At 44.6% G+C, this 14,103-nt stretch overlaps 1 protein-coding gene across 7 annotated transcripts in view; it reads right to left on the reverse strand.

Moving 5' to 3' along the window:
- Positions 1-14,103, reverse strand: part of LOC139240310 (cell adhesion molecule CEACAM5-like) — a 497,355-nt gene that overhangs the window by 19,551 nt on the left and 463,701 nt on the right. For all 7 annotated transcript variants that reach the window (XR_011588707.1, XM_070868773.1, XM_070868770.1 and 4 more), the window contains one exon: positions 8,357-8,400. Coding sequence is in view for 6 of the 7 variants with exons in the window: in XM_070868773.1 (XP_070724874.1) it covers positions 8,357-8,400 (44 nt within the window). In the remaining variant the exon portion in view is untranslated. The remainder of the gene's footprint in view (positions 1-8,356; positions 8,401-14,103) is intronic.

Here is a 14,103-nt window from a genome sequence, read left to right on the forward strand (position 1 = left end):
GAGTTGTCCCCCGATAATGCTGAATGTTGAACTAAATGGACTCCTGGTGTCAGTGGAACTGGACACGGGCGCGGGCAAGTCCATCATGGGCAAAAAGACTTTCGAAAGATTGTGGTGCAACAAGGCATCAAGGCCAGTCTTAACTCCAGTTTGCATGGGACTAAGAACTTACACTAAAGAACTGATTCCTGTAATCGGCAGTGCTACCGTAAAGGTCTCCTACGATGAAGCGGTGCAAAGCTACCACTCTGGGTGGTACAAGGCGATGGTCCCACGCTACTCAGCAGGAGCTGGCTGGGAAAGATACGCTGGAACTGGGACGATGTCCGAGCGCTGTCGTCCGCTGACGACGCTTCGTGTGCCCAGGTCTTAAACAAATTTCCTTCGCTGTTCGAATCAGGCATCGGGAAATTCCAAGGAGCAAAAGTGCAGATCCACCTAATTACGGGGCCGCGACCCATCCATCACAAGACGAGAGTAGTACTGTACATGATGAGAGAGTAGAGATCGAGCTAGACCGGCTGCAATGAGAGGGCATCATTTCACTGATCGAGTTCAGTGAGTGAGCCAGTCCTATTGTCCCAGTCCTCAAGGGAGATGGCACCATCAGAATCTGTGGCGATTACAAAGTAACTATCAATCATTTCTCCCTGCAGGACCAATATCCTCTACCAAAAGCCGATGACCTCTTTTCAACGCTGGTGGGAGGAAAGACGTTCACGAAGCTGGATCTGACTTCAGCCTACATGACGCAGGAACTGGAGGAATCATCGAAGGCCCTCACCTGCATCAACACGCACAAAGGTCTTTTTGTTTATAACAGATGCCTGTTTGGAATCTGATCAGCGGCAGTGATATTCCAGAGAAACATGGAAAGTTTACTGAAGTCGGTCCCGCACAACATGGTCTTCCAGGACGACATCTTGGTCACAGGTCGGAACACAGTCGAGCACCTGCAGAACCTGGAGGAGGTTCATAGTCGACTGAACCGCGTGGTGCTCAGGATAAAATGCTCGAAATGCATTTTCCTGGCGCCTGAAGTGGAGTTCCTGGGAAGGAAGATTGCGGCAGACGGCATCAGGCTACCAACGCGAAGACGGAGGCAATCGAGAACGCAACGAGGCCACAGAACTTGATGGAGCTGCGGTCGTTTCTGTGACTCTTGAACTACTTTGGCAACTTCTTACCGGGTCTCAGCACCCTGCTAGAACCACAACATGTCTTACTACGAAAAGGGGGCGAATGGGTTTGGGGCAAAAGCCAAGAAAATGCCTTTGTAAAAGCAAGAAAATTGCTATGCTCAAACAAATTGCTTGTGTTGTATGATTCATGTAAGCATTTGGTACTAGCATGTGATGCGTCGTCATCTGGCGTCGGGTGTGTATTGCAACAAGCTAATGATTTCGGGAAACTGCAACCGGTTGCTTATGCATCCAGGAGTCTGTCTAAGGCTGAGAGCATGATTGAAAAAGAAGCGTTAGCGTGTGTCTATGGGATAAAGAAAATGCATCAATACCTGTTTGGGCTAAAATTCGAATTGGAAACTGACCGTAAGCCACTTATATCCCTGTTTTCCGAGAGTAAACGGATAAATACTAATGCATCAGCCCACATCCAGAGATGGGCGCTCATGTCGTTCGCATACAGCTACGCCATTCACCACAGGCCAGGCACAGAAAATTGCGCCGATGCTCTCAGTAGGCTGCCATTGCCCACCACGCGGGTGGAAATGGCGCAGCCCGCAGATCTAGCCATGGTTATGGAAGCATTTGAGAGTGAGCAATCATCCGTCACTGCCCGGCAGATCAAAACCTGGACAAGCCAGGACCCCTTATTATCTCTAGTCAAAAGCTGTGTGCTCCACGGGAGCTGGTCCAGTGTCCCAGTGGAAATGCAGGAAGAGATTATTAAGGATGTCATAGCAGTGCATCTGGAAAATGGTGACATGATAGGTCCAAGTCAGCATGGATTTGTGAAAGGGAAATCATGCTTGACAAATCTTCTGGAATTTTTTGAGGATGTTTCCAGTAAAGTGGACAAAGGAGAACCAGTTGATGTGGTATATTTGGACTTTCAGAAGGCTTTCGACAAGGTCCCACACAAGAGATTAATGTGCAAAGTTAAAGCACATGGGATTGGGGGTAGTGTGCTGACGTGGATTGAGAACTGGTTGTCAGACAGGAAGCAAAGAGTAGGAGTAAACGGGTACTTTTCAGAATGGCAGGCAGTGACTAGTGGAGTGCCGCAAGGTTCTGTGCTGGGGCCCCAGCTGTTTACATTGTACATTAATGATTTAGACGAGGGGATTAAATGCAGTATCTCCAAATTTGCGGATGATACTAAGTTGGGTGGCAGTGTGAGCTGCGAGGAGGATGCTATTAGGCTGCAGAGTGACTTGGATAGGTTAGGTGAGTGGGCAAATGCATGGCAGATGAAGTATAATGTGGATAAATGTGAGGTTATCCACTTTGGTGGTAAAAACAGAGAGACAGACTATTATCTGAATGGTGACAGATTAGGAAAAGGGAAGGTGCAACGAGACCTGGGTGTCATGGTACATCAGTCATTGAAGGTTGGCATGCAGGTACAGCAGGCGGTTAAGAAAGCAAATGGCATGTTGGCCTTCATAGCGAGGGGATTTGAATACAGGGGCAGGGAGGTGTTGCTACAGTTGTACAGGGCCTTGGTGAGGCCACACCTGGAGTATTGTGTACAGTTTTGGTCTCCTAACTTGAGGAAGGACATTCTTGCTATTGAGGGAGTGCAGCGAAGGTTCACCAGACTGATTCCCGGGATGGCGGGACTGACCTATCAAGAAAGATTGGATCAATTGGGCTTGTATTCACTGGAGTTCAGAAGAATGAGAGGGGACCTCATAGAAACGTTTAAAATTCTGACGGGTTTAGACAGGTTAGATGCAGAAAGAATGTTCCCAATGTTGGGGAAGTCCAGAACCAGGGGTCACAGTCTGAGGATAAGGGGTAAGCCATTTAGGACCGAGATGAGGAGAAACTTCTTCACCCAGAGAGTGGTGAACCTGTGGAATTCTCTACCACAGAAAGTAGTTGAGGCCAATTCACTAAATATATTCAAAAGGGAGTTAGATGAAGTCCTTACTACTCGGGGGATCAAGGGTTATGGCGAGAAAGCAGGAAGGGGGTACTGAAGTTTCATGTTCAGCCATGAACTCATTGAATGGCGGTGCAGGCTGGAAGGGCTGAATGGCCTGCTCCTGCACCTATTTTCTATGTTTCTATGTTTCTATGTAAAGCTGTTCCAGCGGCACAAAGATGAAATGTCTATACAGGCAGACTGCCTTCTGTGGGGCAATCGAGTAGTGGTCCCCAAGAAGGGCAGAGACACCTTCATCAATGACCTCCACAGCACCCATCCAGGCATCGTAATGATGAAAGCGATAGCCAGATCCCACATGTGGTGGCCAGGTATCGGTGCGGACTTAGAGTCCTGCGTTCACAGATGTAATGCTCGCAGTTAAGCAATGTATCCAGGGAGGCGCCGCTAAGTTTATGGTTTTGGCCCTCCAAACCATGGTCTAGGGTACACGGCGTCTTTGCAGGCCTGTTCTTAGATAAAATGTTCCTTATGATTGTAGACATGTACTCCAAGTAGATTGAATGTGAGATAATGTCAGCTAGCACTTCAGCTGCCACCACTGAAAGCCTGCGGGCCATGTTTGCCACACACGGCTTACCCGATGTCCTGGTGAGCGACAATGGGCCATGTTTTACCAGTGCTGATTTCAAAGAATTCATGACCCGTAATGGGATCAAACATGTCACATCTGCCCCGTTTAAACCACCGTCCAATGGTCAGGCAGAGAGAACAGTGCAAACCATCGAGCAAGGCTTGAAGAGGGTAACTGAAGGATTACTGCAGATCTCCTATCCCGAGTCTTGCTTAGCTACCGCACGAGACCACACTCACTCCTGCTGAACTGCTTATGAAAAGAACACTTAATACAAGGCTCTCATCAGTTCACCCTGATCTACATGAACAGGTAGAGAGCAGGCGGCTTCAACAAAGTGCATACCATGACAGCGCAAATGTGTCACGCGAGATTGAAGTCAATGATTCTGTATTTGTATTAAATTATGGACAAGGTCCCAAGTGACTTCCCGGCACTGTCGTGGCCACAGAGGGGAGCAGGGTGTTTCGGGTTAAACTTTGAAATGGACTCATTCACCGGAAACACTTGGACCAAATCAAACTCAGATTCATGGACTACCCTGAGCCACCCACCTTGGACCCTACCATTTTTGATCCCCCAACACACACACCAGTGGCAACCAACATCACAGTTGACCACGAAGCAGAACCTATCATCCACAGCAGCCCAGCAGGGTCCAACACACCAGGCAGCCCAGCAAGGCCAGCTGCACAGCAGCCCAGCGAGGACCCAACAAATGATTTAACAACACCAGCTTTCAAACCGAGATGATCAACCAGGGCAAGAAGGGCCCCAGATCGACTCACATTGTAAATAGTTACACTATTGACTTTGGGGGGAATGTTATATATGTAGACTTGTATTTACTCTGTACAGCCACCAGAGGACCCATGTATTTTGGCCCATCTGGATTTATACTTTACACAAACCTACTTCTGCTTTAATTACCTCTGATCAACCTGCCTCCATATCCCTCTATTCCCCTCTTTCGCAGATATGCATCCAGCCTCACCTTAAATCTATCATTGCCAGCAGTCCTTCACATTATTAGATATATGTCCCCAGTTTGGTATCATTTACAAATTTCAACACCATATCTCCAATTTCAGAGTCCAAATTACTTATGCATATGGTAAACAACGATGATCCCAACACAGATCCCTGTGGGACACCATTTCCTATCTTATGCTAGTCTGAGAAAGTTTCCTTAATTTCAACCCTCTGTTTACAGTTTCGTAACCATCTTTCAATCTATTCTGCAAACTGGTCCCTAACTCTGCATGCTCTGACCTTTGTCATGTATCTTTTATGCGGCATACTAATGAAGGTCTTCTGAATGTCCATGTATACCACATCCACTGCCTTGTCCTTTTCTACTCTTTCTGTTACTTCAATGAATTCAATAAGGTTGGTTAAACATGAGCATCCTCTAGCTGTTTTATTTTCTGATCTTTTAGCAAAGATTCCAGTTAATCTAATTAATCTAAAGTTCCCTGGATTAGACCTGTCTCCCATTTTGAATATGAGAATTATGCTTGCTGTTCACCAGTCCTCAGGCACTATTCCTTTTTCTATGATTGCTATTGCCTCTGCTATCTCCTCCCTCACATTTTTGAGTATCCTATCCACAGGTGCAATCCATCTGGACACGGGGTCTTGTCCTGATTAAGATCATAGAATCACAGAATGGTTACAGCACAGAAGGAGGCCAATCGACCCATCAAACCCATGTAGGCTCTCGAGAAGAGCAATTCAGCTAGTCATACTCCCCTGCCCTTTTCCCGTAGGTACTTATCCAATTTCCCTTATGAAAGCCATGAATGCATCTGCCTCCACAAACTTTCAGACAGTGCTTTCCCGATCCTAACACTCACTGTATAATTTTTTTTTCCCTCATGTCACCTTTGGTTTTTCTGCCAACCACATTAAATCTGTGTCCTCTGATTCTTGACCCTTCTGCCAATGGGAACAGTTTCTTTCTATCTACTCTGTATAGACCCCTCATGATTTTGAACACTTCCATCAGGTCTCTTCTCAAACTTCTCTGCTGAAAGGAGAAGAACCCCAACTTCTCCAGTCTATCCACATAACTGAAGTTCTTCATCCCTGGAATGATTCTTGTAAAACTTTTCTACACCCACTCTAAGGTCTTCACATCCTTCCTAAAGTGGCGATGCCCAGAATTGGACACAATACACCACTGTTTAATAAAGGTTCCTTGCTTTTGTACTCTATGCCTCTATTTATGAAGCCAAGGATCCCGTAAACATTTTTAGCAGCTTTCTCAACCTGCCGTACCACCTTCAATGATTTGTGCACATATACCCGCAGGTCTCTGTGTTCATAGAAACATAGAAAATAGGTGCAGGAGTAGGTCAATCAGCCATTCAGGCCTGCACTACCATTCAATAAGATCATGGCTGATCATTCCCTCAGTACCCCTTTCATGCTTTCTCTCCATACCCCTTGATCCCCTTAGCCGTAAGGGCCATATCTAACTCCCTCTTGAATATATCCAATGAACTGGCATAAACAACTCTCTGCGGCAGGGAATTCCACAGGTTAACAACTCTCTGAGTGAAGAAGTTTCTCCTCATCTCAGTCCTAAATGGCCTACCCCTTATCCTTAGACTGTGTCCCCTGGTTCTGTACTTCCCCAACATTCAGAACATTCTACCCGCATCTAACCTGTCCCGTCCCGTCAGAATCTTGTACGTTTCTATGAGAGCCCCTCTCACCCTTCTAAACTCCAATGCATAAAGGCCCAGTTGATCCAGTCTCTCCTCATATGTCAGTCCAGCCATCCCGGGATTTAGTCTGGTGAACCTTCGCTGCACTCCCTCATTGATGTATATTGTAAAGAGCTCGGGTCCCAGCACTGAGCCCTGCGGCACTCCACTAGTCACTGCCTGCCTTTCTGAAAAGGATCCGTTTATCCCGACTCTCTGATTCCTGTCTGCCAATCAGTTCTTTATTCATGTCGTTATATTACCCCTAATACCATGTGCTTTGATATTGCACACCAATCTCTTGTGTGGGACCTAGTCAAAAGCCTTTTGAAAGTCCAAATACACCACATCCACTGGTTCTCCCTTGTCCACTCTATTATTTACATCCTCAAAAAATTCCAGAAGATGTGACAACCCTTTAGGATTGAACCCTTTAGTTTATATTGCCTCTTCTCATTCTTCCTATCAAAATGTATCACTTTGGTAGACTGAAGATTGGTGACTTTGTTTAATATCTCCTTTCTTTCTACCTTAACATGGAAACATAGAAACATAGAAATTTACAGCACAGAAGGAGGCCATTTCGGCCCATCGTGTCCGCGCCGGCCGACAATTTCGTCACATACAAACCCATGAACAATGACAGAAAGGCAAAGAGCACCCAGCCCAACCAGTCCACCCCACACCGCTGCAACACCCCTTATACTAAAAACATCTACACTCCACCCCAACCGGAGCCATGTGATCTCCTGGGAGAGGCAAAAACCAGATAAAAACCCAGGCCAATTTAGGGAGAAAAAAATCTGGGAAAATTCCTCTCCGACCCATCCAGGCGATCAAAACTAATCCAGGAGATCACCCTGGCCATATTCTATTCCCTGCAGGTTATAGCACTTCAAGTGCCCATCCAACGATCTCTTAAAAGTGGTGAGGGCTTCTGCATCCACCAGTCTTCCAGGCAGCGAGTTCAAGATCCCCACAACCCTCTGCATAAAGAACCCCCCCTCAAATCCCCTTTAAACTTTCCACCAACCACCTTAAAACTATGCCCCCTTGTAATAGCCCCCTCCACCAATGGAAATAGACCCTTACTATCCACTATGTCCAGGCCCCTGTATATTTTGTACACCTCAATGAGGTCTCCTCTCAACCTCCTTTGTTCCAATGAGAACAAACCCAGCCTATCCAATCTGTCCTCATAACTAAGATTCTCCATTCCAGGCAGCTTCCTAGTAAATCACCTCTGCACCCTCTCTAGTGCAATTAAGACATCACAGCAGAACCAGATTCTACCCTCACTTGGATGGGGAATTTTAACTTGGTGTATAACGGGCAATATTGAATTAGCCGGCCACTATACAGGGAAAGCGGGAGTGGTATATAATGGACGGCCAATTCGATATTATCCATTTTGCATTATCACCGCAAGATAAAATTACCACCTTAGTGTCTAGAGACACATAGGGAGTATTTTTACTTTCAGAAAACTAACGATTGTGACTTGGCCACCCATTAAAAACCCTGCCTATTTTTCATTTCCATTGACTACAAAGGGAAATTAGGCAGGGTGTATAACGGACAGACTATCCGCAATCTCCATCATTCTGCCCACTCTGATAGTTAAAATCACCCCTCTATTATCCAGCAAGATAGTTAGCAAGAATGAGTACATTTGCTGATTTATCTCTACCTCACTCAGAAACACTGAAGCTAATTGCAGTGACCATAACACCACTTCAGCTGTCATCAGCGAATTCAGCACCGACCAGGGTCAAATCCTGAACTTTCCTGGTCTGTACAATCCAGCTATTAACTGTTTTACCTTAGTGAGCGATCAGGGACCTCTTGTTTTTTTTTTCATCCATTAGTTCATAAGTACTGTTAAACTCTAAATAAATTAACAATACAGCTTTAAAAATGAATAGTAATTTATTTTTACCTGTGTACTTTCTGTACTGGTCCCATTGCTAGATGGCCCCGGTTCTGTAAAGACAAAATGCATATATATGATTAGGCTTAATATTACCTGAAGAAATTTGAGGTTTCAGTGATGCTGTGCTTTTGTTGGCCGAGCTTCTTATTCCCCCCCACCCCCCCAAATGTTCACACATTAGGGCTTACTCAGCTTAATATGTAGATTATTAGGAAAATAATAGGATTTTAAAGCTAAGCTGCCAAGATTTCTCCATGATTATTGCCAACAGCGCTTTGCTCAGCTGGCAGGACGTATAATTAAACCACTGCAAATGACTCTTAAGCAGAACTCCCATTGCTGCTTTCAGATTTTGTGTATATCTCTCCCGAGTTCGTTCTCTGGAACTAAGCGGAATCACCTTGGAGCTGGACTCACCCATATGGCTCAAGTTAGAGCTGCAGGTGACAAATCAAGAGGTGCGGATAAGCCTAGCATTGTGAATTTAGTAATAATAAACACAGGAGTTAATATATATATGAGTGACCACTCAAATCGGCTCAAATGGTTAAAAGAGAATATACTCAACAATCCTCCGAACACCATTATCCTTCTTAAGATATATTGCTTTGATCATTATAAGTGTTTAACTAAAGATGGCAGCCACACTTCCCATTTTGCTGAAGGCGGTACTTCAGTTAGTTTTAGAAAATTGTACACCATTTGTAAGTAGGCCGCTGTAGATGGTACACAAGATGCTTTTGTTGCTGTTTAGTAATTCCTGTGAAAAAAAATCTGGAGAAAAAGTTCTAAAAAATGACAATCAAGTTCAAGTTATGTAATATCAAGACCTGTTCCAGTTTCATTAGTTATATATATCTCTGTTTCTACAGACAAAATTACGTTATACTGAAAATAAACAAAGAAATAATTTATCTGCATATTATGTTGTATCATGTCTGGGAAATGTAATATTTCAACTATAAAATAATGTAATATTACCAAACTAGCAGGATAAGTAACACTATCCTTGTCAATTAATGCAATTCTCCTAGGCATGAACTTTTGTGCGGAAGAACTGCTTCCAACCAGTATACTTGCAGTTTTCGGCTAGTTATTAGGATCCAGTGTAGAGACTTAGTCAATAGAGGCATACCTCCAAATCAAGGTGAGCACTTAGTCTATAGCCTAGACAAAATCTTAGGTGGGATCCCTATGGCCCAGTTGACTGCTGCCTATAAGTGTGCGAGGAGCCCGCTTCTGTCATGCAGATACCAGAGGCTGTCATAGTGGATACTTTACAATTACAAGCTACATGATAAATGGGAGGATACTGAGACGTGTGGAGGAACAGAGGAACCTTGGAATGTATGTCCACAGATCCTTAAAAGTAGCAGGACAAGTCGATAAGGTAGTTAAAAAAGCATATGGAATGCTTTCCTTTATTAGCCGAGGCATAGAATATAAGAGCAGGGAAGTTATGCTAGAACTGTATACAACACTAGGTAGGCCACAGCTTGAGTACCGCATGCAGTTCTGGCCACCACATTACAGGAAAGATGTGATTGCACGAGAGAGGTACAGACGAGATTCACGAGGATGTTGCCAGGACTGGAACATTTTAGCTATGATGAAAGATTGGATAGGCTGGGGTTATTTTCTTTGGAAGAGGAGGCTGAGGGAGATTTAATTGAGGTGTATAAAATTATGAGGGGCCTAGATAGAAGGACCTATTTCCTTTAGCAGAGGGGTCAATAACCAGGTGGCATAGATTTAAAGTGGTTGGTGGAAGGATTAGAGAGGAGATGAGGACAAAGAAATTAACCAAAGTGTGGTGGGAATCTGGAACTCTGCCTGAAAGAGTGGTAAAGGCAGAAACCCTCATCACATTTAAAAACTACATGGATGTGCACTTAAAGAGCCATGACCTACATGGCTACAGACCTAGTGCTGGAAAGTGGGATTAGGTTGGGTAACTCTTTGTTCAACCGACACAGACATGATGGGCCGAATGGCCTCCTGTGTCGTAATATTTCTACGATTCTACAATTCTAAGATATACCATAATGAAGGACTTATGAAGATGCATCAGAACAGTGAAATTGGTTTTTTTCCCTAACAACACCAAAAACTGCCAAATAATCATTGTGATTATCAGTAGATCACGCTATTCTGGTATGTATATCATAATTGTTGGAGGTCCGTGATGCACTCAAAGAGGACCCGGTTGGATTTTCATCTTGTGGGGAATGCATATGGCAGGTTATGGTTTTGTAGAATGGCGAATAGAAAACCCACTTATGTGACTTTAATTTATTCTCTTAACTATGTCTGACAGTCCTACCTTTGCCAATGGCTGGGGAAGGTCCTTAAAAACAAATAAGTGCATTGGTATTCAAAAATCATAGCTGCCTTCATGGCTCAGGAGCAGTGTGATCCATAGGAATCAGAAAGCTGCAGCACTTTATTTATTTTCCGATATGATCAAGCTACAGTTGTAGCACTGGTGTGATTCTCCAGTTTGTAGGCCCGTGATGAGCTTCTGACGAGATATCGGCGGCATAACTAAAACCATCAATTTACTGCTGAAACCCTCATCCATGCCTTTGTTACCTCTAGTTTTGACTACTCCAACACATGCTTGACCGGCCTTCCATATTCTACCACACGTCAATTTGAGGTCATCCAAAACTCAGCAGTCCGTGTCTTAACTCACACCAAGTCCCGTTCACCCATCCTCCCTGTGCTCGCTGAGCTACATTGGCTCCCAGTTAAGCAATACCTCGATTTCAACATTCTCATCTTTGTTTACAAATCCCTCCATGGCCTCGCCCCCTCCCTATCTCTGTAATCTCCTCCAGCTCCACAACCACCACCCCCCTCCGAGATATCTGCGCTCCCCTAATTCTGTCCTCTTAAGCATCCCTGATTATAATCGCTCAACCATTGGTGGCCGTGCCTTCAGCTGCCTAGCCCTAAGCTCTGGAATTTCCTCCCTAAACCTCTCCGCCTCTCTACCTCTCTTTCCTCCTTTAAGGTGCTCGTTAAGACCTACCTCTTTGACCAAGCTTTTGGTCACCTGCCCTAATTTCTTCTTATGTTGTTCAATGTCAATATTTTTGTCTTATAATACTCCCGTGAAGCGGCTTGGGACGTTTTAATATGTTAAAGACACTACATAAATGCATGTTGTTATTGTAGGCCTAAGTCAATCTGTTCCAAAGTGAGAAGCATTACATACTGTTGGGGGAGATGACTTATCAGGGGAGGGCAGCAGCAGCCAAGTTCATGGCATCGTGGCTGGCTCTGTTGCACAGGAGGGCAGAAAAAAGAGTGGGAGAGCGATAGTGACAGGGGATTCAATTGTTAGGGGAATAAATAGGCATTTCTGTGGCCGCAACCGAGACTCCAGGATAGTATGTTGCCTCCATGGTGCAAAGGTCAAGGATGTCTCGGAGCGGGTGCAGGACATTCTAAAAAGGGAGGGAGAACAGCCAGTTGTCGTGGTGCACATTGGTACCAATGACATAGGTAAAAAAAAGGGATGAGGTCCGACGAAATGAATTTAAGGAGCTAGGAGCTAAATTAAAAAGTAGGACCTCAAAAGTAGTAATCTCGGGATTGCTACCAGTACCACGTGCTAGTCAGAGTAGTAATCGCAGGATAGCGCAGATGAATACGTGGCTTGAGCAGTGGTGCAGCAGGGAGGGATTCAAATTCCTGGGGCATTGGAACCGGTTCTGGGGGAGGTGGGACCAGTACAAACCGGACGGTCTGCACCTGGGCAGGACCGGAACCAATGTCCTAGGGGGCGTGTTTGCTAGTGCTGTTGGGGAGGAGTTAAACTAATATGGCAGGGTGATGGGAACCAATGGAGGGAGACAGAGGGAAACAAAAAGGAGACAAAAGCAAAAAACAGAAAGGAGATGAGAAAAAGTGGAGGGCAGAGAAACGCAAGACAAAGAACAAAAAGGGCCACTGTACAACAAAATTCTAAAAGGACAAAGGGTGTTAAAAAAACAAGCCTGAAGGCTTTGTGTCTTAATGCAAGGAGTATCCGTAATAAGGTGGATGAATTAACTGTGCAAATAGATGTTAACAAATATGATGTGATTGGGATTACGGAGACGTGGCTCCAGGATGATCAGGGCTGGGAACTCAACATTAAGGGGAATTCAACATTCAGGAAGGATAGAATAAAAGGAAAAGGAGGTGGGGTAGCATTGCTAGTTAAAGAGGAGATTAATACAATAGTTAGGAATGACATTAGCTTGAATGATGTGGAATCTAGATGGGTAGAGCTGCAGAACACCAAAGGGCAAAAAACGTTAGTGGGAGTTGTGTACAGACCTACAAACAGTAGTAGTGATGTTGGGGAGGGCATCAAACAAGAAATTATGGGTGCATGCAATAAGGGTGCAGCAGTTATAATGGGTGACTTTAATATGCACAGAGATTGGGCTAACCAAACTGGAAGCAATACGGTGGAGGAGGATTTCCTGGAGTGCATAAGGGATGGTTTTCTAGACCAATATGTCGAGGAACCAACGAGGGGGGAGGCTATCTTAGACTGGGTGTTGTGTAATGAGAGGATTAATTAACAATCTCGTTGTGCGAGGCCCCTTGGGGAAGAGTGACCATAATATGGTGGAATTCTGCATTAGGATGGAGAATGAAACCGTTAATTCAGAGACCATGGTCCAGAACTTAAAGAAGGGTAACTTTGAAGGTATGAGGCGTGAATTGGCTAGGATTGATTGGCGAATTATACTTGAGGGGTTGACTGTGGATGGGCAATGGCAGACATTTAGAGACCACATGGATGAACTACAACAATTGTACATTCCTGTCTGGCATAAAAATAAAAAAGCGAAGGTGGCTCAACCGTGGCTATCAAGGGAAATCAGGGATAGTATTAAAGCCAAGGAAGTGGCATACAAATTGGCTAGAAATAGCAGCGAACCCAGAGACTAGGAGAAATTTAGAACTCAGCAGAGGAGGACAAAGGGTTTGAATAGGGCAGGGAAAATGGAATACGAGAAGAAGCTTGCAGGGAACATTAAGACGGATTGCAAAAGTTTCTATAGATATGTAAAGAGAAAAAGGTTAGTAAAGACAAATGTAGGTCCCCTGCAGTCAGAATCAGGGGAAGTCATAACGGGGAACAAAGAAATGGCGGACCAATTGAACAATTACTTTGGTTCGGTATTCACTAAGGAGGACACTAACAACATTCCAGATATAAGAAGGGTCAGAGGTTCTAGTAAGGAGGAGGAACTGAGGGAAATCCTTATTAGTCGGGAAATTGTGTTGGGGAAATTGATGGGATTGAAGGCCGATAAATCTCCAGGGCCTGATGGACTGCATCCCAGAGTACTTAAGGAGGTGGCCTTGGAAATAGCGGATGCATTGACAGTCATTTTCCAACATTCCATTGACTCTGGATCAGTTCCTATCGAGTGGAGGGTAGCCAATGTAACCCCACTTTTTAAAAAAGGAGGGAGAGAGAAAACACGGAATATTAGACCGGTCAGCCTGACATCGGTAGTGGGTAAGATGATGGAATCGATTATTAAAGATGTCATAGCAGCGCTTTTGGAAAGAGGTAACATGATAGGTCCAAGTCAGCATGGATTTGTGAAAGGGAAATCATGCTTGACAAATCTTCTGGAATTTTTTGAGGATGTTTCCAGTAGAGTGGACAAGGGAGAACGATTTAATGTGGTATATTTGGACTTTCAGAAGGCTTTTGACAAGGTTCCACACAAGAGATT

Source organism: Pristiophorus japonicus, chromosome 31 (genome assembly GCF_044704955.1).
Source record: "Pristiophorus japonicus isolate sPriJap1 chromosome 31, sPriJap1.hap1, whole genome shotgun sequence".
NCBI lineage: Eukaryota > Metazoa > Chordata > Chondrichthyes > Pristiophoridae > Pristiophorus > Pristiophorus japonicus.